We start from the raw sequence: 13,703 nt of genomic DNA on the forward strand, positions 1-13,703 counted from the left end.
ATTTACCGGTTTTGGTCTTTTTAACCAATTTTATATTAATAATAAAATCAACAAGTGATAGTATCTCTTTTTCTATAAGGGAGGAGGTTGTAGAAGGTTGAGCTCGTCCGGCCTCGCCGATGCAACCTTATTGCATATACACGTTCTTATGTTCTGCGAACTACCCCTCCTCTCTACTATCTCCTTACAATTGGATAAGATAATCTCATCACATTTGGATAAGAAAACATAAATACTTCAGCTCCTAACCGGCAACATTAAAATATCTATAAAGGATGACGCGGGAAACGTTTTTATTTATTTTTCTTTTCCACCGTAATTTTCTGTAAAGAAATAAATGACAAAAACCGATAAAACAAGTAAACAACCTCTTTTCGGTGACCGACATTTTAAAAGGGAGAGACAAGTCTCCAACGTTGCTCACAAGTAACTGGCTATAACCAGTCATTAAAGCAACTCCACTCAATTTATTTATTTATATAATTATCTAAACTTTTTTTTCATCAGTGTTTATCTGTTTTTCCGCCGTTACGGGCTTCAATGTTATTTAAGGTTCATTTTTGGTGTTAGTCTAAGGAGAATGTATGTGTGATTTTGTAAGCAAGAGGAGGCGGCAAGAAGAGATGGGAAAAGCTACGGAGAGAAATATGAAGTCAAAGAGTAATGAGAATATGGTCATTGAGAAGGCACCATCTTTGATGATTCCCATCACAAGGATGTATTCCGGTGCAAGTACTGGAAGAAGAAAACTTGATACAATCCATGAAGATATTCAGGGCTCATTTGGCTGTTGTTCTAATATGAATTTGATTGCCGGAGATGCTTGTAAACAGTCGTCTAAATCTAAACATACTAGTATTACTGTTTGTCTTAATGATAGATTTTGATTATTACATACCCCCAAAGGTAATAATTTTGTGTTGGGGTTTTCTGATTGTATATACGTACCTGTTTTTTCCTTGAATTCGGTCAGAAAATAATGAGGAGGAGAAAGACTGAAAGAGTGTTTTTCTCTTTGTTTTTCTAGCCTTACGTACATTCCGAGCAAATGATTTCTGTCAATGGAACGGAGCGAACAAGTTCCTTCCTTAGTGTAGTCAAATTTTCTTGGTTGCCACCCACCATTTAATTTGAATTTAAAATCTTAAAATGATAAAATATTGGGATTTATTAAGAATTCTCAGAAAATTAATGGGTGGTTTTGGATAAACAAATCAACTTAGACATGACAAGGTATGTTACGGCAATGCCGCACTAGTTTGGAAAAAAATCGAAAAAAAAATCAACAGGAATAGGAAACCTTTTGATGTGGGCGTTTTTTTTGAAGGAGACGTGGGGATAAATGATATGTTGACACATGTCTTTGTTTTATGTCTTTGATATTAATGAATTATGTTTCCAAAAATATAAAAGAATTGTATTTTTGGAGAGAAAATTTGTATTCTTAATTGATATTGGTATTTTTAGAAACATAATTCTTTAATAATAAAGACATGCGTGAACGTATCATTTGTCCCTCATGCCCCCTTCAAAAAACGGACCCATCAAAAAATTTCTCGTAAGTAACTATGAAGAACCTGAGCTTTTTGGCATTCGGAAAATGGTCATTTGTCCAAATATTTTTAAAACATGGTTCAAGTGGACGAGTAAAAATTATTATGGGTGAAATGGACACAAAAAAATAGTAAGGATGAACCTGGATTCATCCTGACTTAAAATTAAAAAATAGCAAGGATGAAACTGGATGCATCCTGATGTAGATTAAAAATAAGAAAAAGTATTTAAAAATGGGTAGGATGAAACTGTTTACATCCTGGCTATTTTTACATTTTTGTCCATTTAAACAATATCAAAATCTAAATGTCTTTTTCACTCAAGAATTGTTGATTTTGATCTTTTTAACCAATTTTGTGTTTTGCATTTTCCCTGTGCGCCGCCAGTATAAATGATTGTATCTTTATATTGTGTAATCGGATAATCACTAGGAAGTGTCAGCAGCATACCTTTCTTAATTGGCCAACACTGTTTAGGAACTATAGTAATCGGTAGAGCCGTCGAAGCCAACTAAACATTGAATTATTGCATTCAACGTCGATAACGGTTACAGATGTTTACATTCAAAACACTTAACAAAATTAAATAACCAAGTCTAAATAAAAGTTCCTAGCTACTATTTCTAACCCATTTCAAGGTGACAAAACTAGTTTAAATGGTCTGGGTTGGATCAAAAGTCACAACTCAAAACCATATAACAAAACTATTATCAGCAGAGAAAGTTCGTGTAGAGAAACTGAACATCACTTGGGACTCCTGGATCGAATTCATCTTCCGGGAATGATGCTGTAGTTCGAGAGTATATATTCGGTACGGAACTCAGAACTTATGACACTTAATTACAATTGATCATACGGAGTAACGAGGCACGTTTTACAGGTAAAGCAGCTAAGCCAATGTAATTGAACTCGTTAACCTTGTTGCATCCACCTACACAAAAGAGTTGTTTTCAGCTACAGTACTACAGTACACACGAGTCCCTGTCTCCGCCGCCTCCTCTCTTCTATCCTCAAATTTTGACAGGAGTTAAATGGAACACCCATGTTTAACATTTCACGTCCGTACACCCTAATATTAAAATAGAATCCTATTATTTGGGCTTTGAAAGTCAATGGTTTCCGGGTCTTTTTTTGGATCATTTGTAGTAATTCTATAGCCCCTTATCCAACTATTTCAATAATAGCTAAAACGCCCCCAATTTGATTAGTGTGTGATTAACCAAATTAATAATGATTAGTGCATTGATTAAGATTAATCATTCGACTAATTTTCTTTCATCAAAATTTTTTTTGATCAATTTTTTTTTTATTTGTGATCGAGGAAGATGATTTTGAAAAAAATAATTATTACTTTTTTTAAAAAATTTAAGACACTCGGGAGAACCTTATACTTGATTCCCAATAATAATTCAATACCGATAAAAATCAAAAAAGATCTGGGTTATTTTTGCAGTTACGGTTGAGAAATAATGTCGACCGCTCGGAATCGAAGATTTCCCTGCCGTAAATTATTTTCACAGCTGGGTTGACAAGAACTCCCAACCGATTTTTTTTCTTCTATTTTTAGTGAGTATCAAGAACAGTTACGACTAGGTTTTCCAAGCCGAAAGTTCAAGTTACGGCTAGGGAACCTAGCCGAGAGTTCAAGTTACGGCTGGGGAACCTAGCCGAAAGTAAGCATTTTCGACCGGGAAAACCTAACCGAAATTAGACCTCTGCTTGTATTTTTTCAATGTGATTATCATAATAGCTTACGGCCATAAAAACCTAGTCGGAGATGCTCTTTTACGGTTGGGAGTTCTTACTTTCCTAACCGTACAGGTAGGTTCAGGGTTCAACGTTGGGAAACATGTATTTTCCCAACCGTAATATAGGATTCATGGTTGGGAAAGTGTGAACTCCCAGCCGTTACAGTTTCAGCATCTGTTTAGTTTTTTTCTTAAATTAATCGAAATGAATTTTTAAGTCAACCAAAAGTAAAAGTAAATGGTGGGTTTTCTTAGTTTTGATTTTTTTCATCATCTCTACGCGATGGAGAAGATGAAGAAGAAGATAGGAAGAAAATAATAGATTTTGGTTTATTTATGATCATCATCTTCATCATGATGCAATGAAGAATCACGATGTGATGGAGAAGAAGAAGAAGTTAAAGAAAGAAAGTTGAATAATAAATTTAAGTTTTTTAATAATTTCATCGTGATGAAATTATGATTATCATTTTCATTATGATGAAATCATGATGAAATGAAGAAGAAGAGAAGATTTTTTTTTATAATAATTAGATTATAATATGTTTATAAGAAAGGGTATATTTGATTTTTACTATTAGTTAGCTTTCCCCAGAAAAGCCCCCAAAACCCATTGACTTTAAAGCCCAATAATAGGATTCTTAAAGAATATTAGGAAATACCAATTGGTCCTAAGAATAATATATTAGAGTTAGTATGGTCCAGTTGACCCAGTCAACTGTCTGTTTGGTCCTTTTTAAAAACATATTAAGCTCTAAAAAAACAGGTTGATACTCTTAGAGTTACTAAAACACCGTCCATATTATTTGTGCCAAATCAAAACCGTATCCAATAAAAATGGAACAAAAACTCCATTTGAATTAAAATTAGTTAAATTTAGTTTTTAACCGTATCTAATAATTCCAATCATACCCTTAACCATATATACGGTTTCTTCAAAATAGAAAATTTTGGCGGAAATACAATTTCAGCAGATCGGAGAAGAGGATTGAAAATCTTCTCTACCAGAATCTTCCTCTATTTAGATTTTAGGGTTTGATTTCGTATATTCTCTACCAGAATCTTTATAGAGATATCTTGAAAAATCAAAACCAGATCTATATTCTTATCTCTTTCTCCGGTTCGATTCTGATGATTTAAGAAACTAATTTTCCGATCTCGGTTTTGTTTCAATTTAGTTGAATAACAGAAGAGATCGTAGATTTCAATCATTCGAATCTGAAGATTTATGTGTATTGTTGAAGAAATTCAATTTATTTTGGTTTTCGGTTCTCATCTTCTTCGAAGAAAAGAAGAGAAGTAACAATTTAATCCTTCGAATTGTCATCTTGAGTCTGTAATCATACGTTGGAGTAGTCGGATCATATTCATCAGGAATGCGATTTCGATTTCCAGGTATTTTTATTTATTTGATTTGTTTTGAATTTTCTAGTTGATTTCATAATAGAAGTTACAATAATGTTACAATTTTGGATCGTTGTTCGTATTGAAATAGATTTGCTTCTACTGATTATGTTTGTTTCTTGTTGTTCATGGTGAAATCTGTATGAATGGAAATTTTTTGTTGTTAAGCTGTCATATAGTTTTCAGTTTAAATTGAGTGAAACCTTTTTTGGTTCCATACTTTTGCTTGTAGATATGGACTCTGTCATTGCAGCTGTATGTTACAATGAAGCATCATTGTCGTTTCTTATTGGTTTAAAATCAACTCTTATGGATTTGAAGGATAATATTTGTTTAATTTGGGTTCAACTATCTTCATTCACTATTGAAATCATTCACAAATTTGGTGAGCAGCAAAAGGTACTTCAGTCTGATTATGATCTCCAATCAGCTGCTGTGTTTTCTCTGTTTAACAAGTTTCCAACACTAGACTTATATGTATATCATAGAGGTTAAAGTTCAAGTTCAGTATGCCATATAGGTGCTAGTTCAAGTTCATCATACCATGGGTCAGAAGTTATACCTGGTAATTAGCCACTAGTTACCACTGTCACTGATTATGATGACCCTAAAGTAGTCAAAGAACCGTTGAAATCCGCTCGTTGGCTAGGTTTTTTTCACAATGTTGAACAAGTGTTTCCAGGAGGTATGTACCAAGTGCATCATGATTTGATGAAGTACCATGCTGCAAATGGTTATGCATATAAGGTAACAAGAAACGAGAAGTTGCGGATTGCTGCTTGTTGTGCTAACAAGAAGAAGGACAAGTGTAATTGGCACATGTATGATGTTTCTTGTGACGGTGTCGAAGGAAGTCCCTTTATTATCAAGGAGATAAATAATCAGCATACTTGTGATGGTGGATTTATTAACGTTCCAAATGTATCGAAGAAGCTAATAAGTTCATTGATCAAGGATGAGATTAAACAGAACCCAAAGAAGAAGACAAAGGATATTATGGAACAAATTAGAAGAAAATATGGCTTTGACATAAGTCGTTATTATGCATACGCAGGTAAGAGACATGCACTGAATATGGCATGGGGAGAGGATGAGAAGTCATTCTCTTACTTGCATTGGTATACAAAGCAATTGTCTGAAACCAATCCTGGATCCCGTGTTGTTTTGGAAACTGACGCGAGTCAAAAGTTTGTGAGATTGTTCATTGCCTTCGGAGCATGTATCCGTGGATATAATTACTGTCGTCCCTTGCTATTCATGGATGCAGCACATTTGAAGAGTAAATATCTCGGTCACATGATGGCAGCAACAAGACTAAACTGGGATAATGGTACTGTTTCTTAAACTTTTTTTCTGTTGGTTTCTTTTATCATTTTTTTTGATGAAACCTTATTTCTGTCTTGTTGGTTTCATCATTTTTTTGCTGTGTTGTTTAGTCATTTTTTTCTGTTTTGTTTGATTTTGCAGGAATTTACCCTTTAGCTTATGGTGTGGTTTCATCTGAGACTGATGCGAACTGGAAATGGTTTATGGAGCAACTCAGGGATGTCGTTTCTCCTCAAAGACAACTTACATTTGTGAGTGATCGAGGTAGTGGTTTATCAACCAAATCCCCGTCGTTTTTCCAGGTGCGTATCATGGGTGGTATTTCTGGCACATGTCAAACAATGTTAATGCATGCTTGCCTAAGTCATCCAAGACATCTAACAATTATGTGTTGAAGTTGTTTGAAAAATGTGCATGTGCGAATACACATGTAGAGTTTGAGGAGAGTTGGGATGACTTGATGTTGGTTAAAAATCAGAAGCTACAAGAATATCTTAGTAGGGCTCCACTTGATAAATGGGTTAGTTTTTTTTTTCCGGGCTGTCGATATGGGGAGTTGTGCTCAAATGTTGCTGAACGTTTGAAAGGTTGGGTTAAGGAAGAGAGGGAGATTCCTATTGCTGTCATGGTTGATAAAATACGGCTGAATCTTATGGAAATGATGTGCATTCGTCGTAAAGAATGTGTGACATCGTTCGATTGGCGAGGAGTTTTGTGTCCAAAAATGGAAACTGAACTCTATAACAATAAGATGCATGGCCGTGATTACAGTGTTACCAAGTCTTCTGAATTTGTGTATGAAGTTCATGCCTCATTAACACAAAGGGTTGATTTGAAAGAAAAGACATGCTCTTGCAACCGTTGGAAAATCAATGGCTTCCCTTGCGCCCATGCTGTTAGGTGTATAATGGGGAATGGTGAAGATCCTTATGAGTATGTTGAAGACTACTTCACCACTAAGTTCTATCGAGAGTCGTATTCAAGACCAAACCATCCAGTTCCCACAGTTGAAAGGCCTGCAACAATTTCACCCAAGTCTGTTGTTCATGGACCTAAAGTTTTTCCACAATCAGGACGTCCAAGTAAGAAGAAAAGGATTCCTAATACAGGTTCAATTCCCAAGAAGAAGATGAGAACTTGCGGTGGCTATAATGAATTGACTACTCATAATCGAAGGACGTGCCCTAATAAACAGACGTGAAGTCTTTTTGAGAATGATTTACTTTTAGTTTTAGTTCAGACTTCTTCTATTCTATTAGCATTTCGCATACAGTTCGTAAACTTTGAGTATATTTTTTAGTTTAGACTACAATATGCTTTAGTCTACATTTTGAGAATTCATTTTTTTCTGTCGATTTATATTCCTGTTATTGACTGTTATTGCTCATTTATATTCTATTTGACTGTTATTGCTCATTATATTCATGTCTTCTTGTCTACGGTAAAACATGTTGATTTCCTGCTGGTATTTCACCTGCAATATGGTGGAGTCCTTTTTGGTTTTATCATTTCTACTGTTATTTTGTAACCAAAATAGATTGGATCCTTTTTTTTGGTTAGATCACTGCTTTTGTGAATGCTTTTTTAATTGTCTTGGCTTTTTCCCTTAAACTTTTGCTTTATTATGAATTATTGCCATGCCTTTGAAACATATCAATTTTGCCTGTAAACCAAGTCATGATACGACCCTTTCCCATTTGGTTTCACCTGCAATTTGGTGGAACCCTTTTTGGTTTTATCATTTATATTGGAACCCTTTTTGGTTTCATCAAACTACAGATATACATAACACTATGGGCCAATATGGTTTCGGTTAAACATAATTGAAAATATTATAAACATTTTTTCCAGGTAGTTGACAATACTCTAATTGAAACCATTCATACACAACTTAAACCTTTTATAAACTATTACAAGCATTCAAATTTATAAATAGTTGACAGTATACATAACTTTGCTCTCATGCTTTCTACCCTTTCTGAAATATTCTCCCTATGAGACTCTTCATGCATCACGGAGGATCTTACACACCAGATTTGGTCTCATCTCATGCACCTTTAGTGAAATATCATCTCCAGTAGACGAAGCCATGTTTCCCTTCAAGAGGCTCTTCATGTAATAGAAAATATGAAGACCACAATCATTCCTGAAACAACCAAAAAATTGTCTCAATATTTAATATTTGAAACTTCCATAAATAAATAAATAATTTTACTGAACTTCCAAACATAGGTGATGATTTTTCTAGCTTACCCCATTTGTTGACAACATGGTGGCGTGTGCATAGTGTATGGCGGGGGCTGAGTTGTCTGCTCGTCACGGGGGAGCTTTGCATCGTGTTGTGCAAATGCTGATATTATTCTTTGTCTCATGCTTTCAGCACTTTTCCTGCATTCTTCTTCAGTGGAAGCCAAGGAGTTGTAGTGAGAAAATTCTGCGGTTTCAGTATCAAAAGCTAGCAGTGTCCAATGGTCTACCCATCTCCAACTGTTTTCAGCAACGGAACGAATAAAAATTGTACACTGTAGTCCATTTTATCGATGAACGTTTCAATTGCACTACCACATCTCATTCCCAGTGAGTGACATGTCTGAAAAAATACAAGAAACAGATTCCTAATGAGTGACAGACATGCAAGTGTTTTTTTTCTTCGTAATGAGCGACATTTTTTTTTCCTAAAGAATGAAACCAAAATTGGTTCCATCAAAATAAACTATATAACCAACAACATTTGAAACAACTATTTCCACTCATAGTTGGATTCTACAATCAGCTAGACCTACAATCACAAAACTGATCCCCCGCACATCATAAAGTGTTTAACTGAAGATTGAGAAACAAAAGATGCAATTGGTTTGACTCAACTTGTTTTTGCTACAAAGGTTTACATTCAAAACAATTTAATCAAATTGATACTAAGATCTTCAAATTACAATTCGTATCCACATCCTAAGTTAAACACTCTACTCAAGATGAATGCTTCAAACTAACGAATCTTTCCCACACTTTTTGATGGAAATTTATCTAGTATGCTAGTACTAACAGATCCAACTTAGTCAAGGATTCCAAAGTCAACTAATCCAATACACAAGAATCTTCGCATGCTTAGTAAGAATGTATCTACTAAATTAACAGTAACCAGAAATCAACTCTAACCGTAAATCTTGTCCACGCTTAGTAAGAATGTATCTACTAAATTGCAGAGGAAACTTACATAGGAAAATGTGCTTAGAAACACAGCTTTCTTGTACTTCGGATTACCATCTGGTTTCAACTCTTCTTTGAGGATGTTCTTTTGCAATTTCAAGATGTAAAACTCAATGATGTCTCCTCCGACGTCTCCCTTTCTCATCAACAAATCCAGCATCCTCCCAGATATTATCAGTTGGTGCTCCTTGTTCTCCCACGCCGTGTAGATGTAAAACTCAAGCTAGTGAATGTTGGATCTAAGAATGAAAAAAAAAAGTTTTTTAGAACACATTTTTTGATGAAACCATTTTTGATTTCAGCACTTACCTTTCAGTTTTGCTTCTGAAAAACCTGCTCACAAGGGGTCTCTGACTTTTATCGAGTACCTTCATATATTTTCAATTTTTCAACTGCTTTCAACTTCACATCCTTCACCTTATACACCTCCACATTCTTCGCCTTCTGCTTATTCTTTTCATTAGGATTTTTCTCCAATCGCATTTAGTTTTTGTTCTTTTCTTTTTCTCAGTTGTATAATCCCGATATTTGACTGGCTCTTGCATTTTTCTTCTGTCATCCCTTAGTCTTGTAATCATATTACTCAAATTTTTCTTGGGACTGATGTTTTGAGATCCTTTCTCAACATCTTGTTTTTCACTGTCACTCTGCGTCAGTCCTAAACTGAATCCAGGTTCACCGTCTTCTATATCAGCTACATCCTCTACCATTCTTACAGTTGAGTAGTAGTATACACTTTGCACATTTATCTTTGATGAACAACCTTGCTTTGCATAAACGGTTTCCATTTTCCGAATAGCATCCTCATTGTCCTCATCATATATAAACCGAGTTTCATTGTCTTCTTGTTCAATATTTTGCTTCAAAGAAGAAAAATTTTTCGCCTCATATTCGACCTGTTCGGCCACCTTGATATCCTCAATAGTGTTTGGAGTCAACTCCATACCCTCTTCTTGTTCATTCCCTGGCTTTGATGAACATTTCTTGGCCTCGGATTCGACTTGCTCGGCCACCTTGATTTCTTCAAGAGTATTCGGAGTTAATTGTTCAGTCTTGTCCTCCGGTTTTGATGAAGATTTCTTCATTTCATATTCAACCTGCTCGGCCATCTTGATTTCCTCGATAGTGTTTGGAGTCAACTGCGAAACCTCTTTTATTTCTACTCCTTCTTGTCCTTGTTCTTTATCAGACTCTTCTATTCCTTGTTGTGGTTCTGAATCTAATGAAGAGACAACATCGCCAGATTTTTCTGCATCTCCAGACAGTGAAACCCTTTCTGGTTCCATCAAAACATCTTCAACAACATTTCCAGGTACTGAAACCTTTTCTGGTTCCATCAGAAAAGCTACATAACCTTTTATCATTGCTTCACTAGGTGGAACCCTTTCTTCAACATCCTCTTGTCATGTTCCTTCATGCAGTAAATGCTCTTGTTTTGTTCCTTCATGCAGTAAATGCTTACTGACAATATGCATCATTTCATCCTGCGCCGCTGCACCTTTCACCACCTGCAATACAAGGTTTAAGATACAAAATGTCACATACTAACATACAAGCAATACAATGTAAAATTACTTTGAACCAGTTTGTCAAATAAAAATGTAAAATTTATAAAAAAATAACCAAGACATAAAAAAATGTAAAATTTCTATTTAATAAACAATAAGTAAAATTCGCATATCAAATCTAACATATCAATAAAAATATAACATTTTTCAATTCTATTATCAATAATTAAATTCTGCAAATCTAACTAACATATCACCTCAACATCTGAACCCTTTTCTGGTTCCGAACGAGCATCTTCTTTCTGGAGCAAGTCTACTTGGACTCTCTTACGCTTCCTTCTGGAGTAAGTCTTCAATGATGGTTGAAACCTAACCTCAGCGTCATATTTTGCCAATACTGCTTTATCTTCTTCGGAGAGTCCATTGTTGCCAACTGTTGTAAGCTTTTCAATCACCATTCTTTCCCACCTGTATTTGGCCTCGTAAGAGTTGTCTTCAACTTGTGCAGGCACTTCATTTTCAGCAATATGGTCTGCAACATTGTCTTCAACCGGCTCTTCAGATTCAACAGAATCTTCAACAACAATATCATCTTCATCTATGGGCTCAACCAAACGCTTCTCTAGATCGTCATATTCAAGCAAGAATGACCCCTTGCGGCGACACATATTCTTCTGCAGTACACAAGTAAAATTGGTTTCAGCTAATTTTTTTGATGAAACCAAAATTGGTTTCAGATAAAATTTTTGATGGAACCAAAAAAGGTTTCATCAGAAAAAAAAAGTAAATCTTTCTCTTTTTGATGATATTAAATTTGTAATGGATTGATAGAAAAGTAAATCTTCTTTACCTCAGAGTATAAATCTTTCTTGTCAGAGAAACCGTCGAAGTTTTTCAATATTTGCTGGCAGAAATTGCCAAGATTCCATCTAGCAAACCTCGGATACCTGTCGAGCCCATCCTTCCTTTTTGCAATTATAGTCATCTCTGCTACCCAATACTAAAAAAAAAAACAAGATTCAAATTAAGAATCCATATCAGATACATCATAAAAGAATATAACTTATTAATCAAAAGAACAAAAAATAACTTACCAGCGGGTAAATTATGCAACCAACTACGTTTTCAACATTGCCATCACAATCTATTATTGACTCAAGTAGATAATCATGGAACACTTGTGGCCAACAAACCTTGTTCATATCAAATACCATATACAAGTACTTGGCAGCCAGACTTCGCCCACCTTTGTTGGGGACGAATACCGACACTAACAGGAACATGACGAAAAACTTTACAAACTCGTCTGCTTTGGTTTCATCCGTTGCGGCTTTCATCATGCAACGTTGAATATCAGCTTTGAACGTCTTCTTACTTCCTTTAAAATACTGAGCGACGAAGATTTTAACCTTTTTCTCCAGTTCTTCACCTATGCCCACTTTTTCATCTACTTCTACACCCTCCATCATTTGTAGACTAAAGATAACAGAGAAATGTTCTGGAATTGTCCGCAGAGTCATTTTCTTCGATCTACCTAACCTGAAACACAATGGTAGCTTACCATCTTTTCTGAATTCAAGTGACTGTAAAACCGTCATGACTGCTTTTGTATTTTTGAGAGCTCTTCTTCTTCCATTACACCATCAAAGAATGGCTCAATGAAACGCCAGAATGGACATGATTTAAGAGCTAACATATGCGGTTCTTTGTTCTGTATCAACGCCTTTATGTCAGCTACTAGTTTGCACAAATGATGCAACGAGCATCTATACGACTCTGTTTCTCTTCTTTTACCTGTAAGTGAAACCAAAAGTTAGGTGAATCATAGATAAAAATAATGAAACCAATAACTAAAAATGATGCAACCAGATATGGTTGCATCAGATAAACTAGAAATAAACACGCTAAACAGAGAACACAACAATAAGAGCTTTAGTTGCAAATTATTTTTTAGATAAGCTATGTGTTCGCAAATTCCAGAAAGAAAGAAAAATAGGACAAAGATCTAACAAAACTGATAAGCTATGTTTTGTTCGTCTTCTTACACAACAATAAGAGCTTCAGCGGTTCATAACTCCATATACATCATTCTCATATACATCATCCTAGAACCTTAGTTACGTCACAAAATTTTGATTTTCAAAGTAAATAGGCATGATGCATATGTAGGTTTATCAGGAAAATTTCTATTACTTAAAAAAAACATATGGCTATTGATGAAACTAAAGTACAAATGGTGTAACCAAATATAGTTACATGAAACAAACTCTTGGTAACCAAATATAGTTTCATCACTTTTTCATTTTGAATGATGTTTGTTGATGTTTATTATAAAATGAAAAGTGATGAAACCAAAAAAGGTTTCATCAGAAAAGCCAGAATATACCTTAGCAAGCATCATCATTTATAGTGGAACCAATTTAATAATTGGAAAATGATGAAACCAAATCTGGTTTCATCAAAAAAAGCAGATTATACCTTAGTAATACCAGTAGCACCAAACCATACCCATCAAAAGATTATAAAATCATATATTGATGAAAATGATGGAAACCAGATTTGGTTTCATCAAAGAAACCATTGAAGTAAAAAAGATCTACTATGAAACTACAGAAACCTATGTATGAAATCAGCAGATGAAACCGAAGATTCATAATCGAATTTCTACAGAACCTAAGATTCAAAAAGTGAAAAAACCAAGTGATGAAACCAAGTAGATGACTATGAATCGAATTTCTACAGAACCTAAGATTCATAATCTCGAATTAGGTGAAACAACATCAAAATTAAATCAGTAAAGAGAACATCTGAAGAACAATAAAACTAGGTTTACCTTTTGGAGATCTTTTTACAACGACTTTCCTAATAGGTTTCCTCTTTTTATCTTTCTTTTTCTCTTGCTTATTCGCCATTTTCTTCTTCACCTAATTTCTTAAGAACATAAAACTAGGTCAAAA

At 34.7% G+C, this 13,703-nt stretch overlaps 1 protein-coding gene across 1 annotated transcript; it reads left to right on the plus strand.

Moving 5' to 3' along the window:
• Nucleotides 1–623: 623 nt before the first annotated feature.
• LOC113305075 lies at nucleotides 624–7,232 on the plus strand. Its single transcript, XM_026554183.1, has 5 exons — nucleotides 624–825; nucleotides 4,938–5,104; nucleotides 5,279–6,035; nucleotides 6,173–6,333; nucleotides 6,429–7,232. Exons 1-5 carry the CDS (start codon nucleotides 624–626, stop codon nucleotides 7,230–7,232), a joined length of 2,091 nt encoding a protein of 696 aa, XP_026409968.1.
• Nucleotides 7,233–13,703: the final 6,471 nt, after the last annotated feature.

The sequence above is a fragment of the Papaver somniferum genome, chromosome 8 (assembly GCF_003573695.1).
Source record: "Papaver somniferum cultivar HN1 chromosome 8, ASM357369v1, whole genome shotgun sequence".
In the NCBI taxonomy this organism is placed as follows: Eukaryota; Viridiplantae; Streptophyta; class Magnoliopsida; order Ranunculales; family Papaveraceae; genus Papaver; species Papaver somniferum.

Coding starts and splice junctions, on each gene's coding strand:
- LOC113305075 (XM_026554183.1), top strand. CDS start 624: ATGGGAAAAGCTACGGAGAGAAATATGAAGTCAAAGAGTAATGAGAAT. Junction 5,105..5,278: donor AATTTGGTGAGCAGCAAAAG/GTACTTCAGTCT, acceptor CCTGGTAATTAG/CCACTAGTTACCACTGTCAC. Junction 6,334..6,428: donor AATCCCCGTCGTTTTTCCAG/GTGCGTATCATG, acceptor TATGTGTTGAAG/TTGTTTGAAAAATGTGCATG.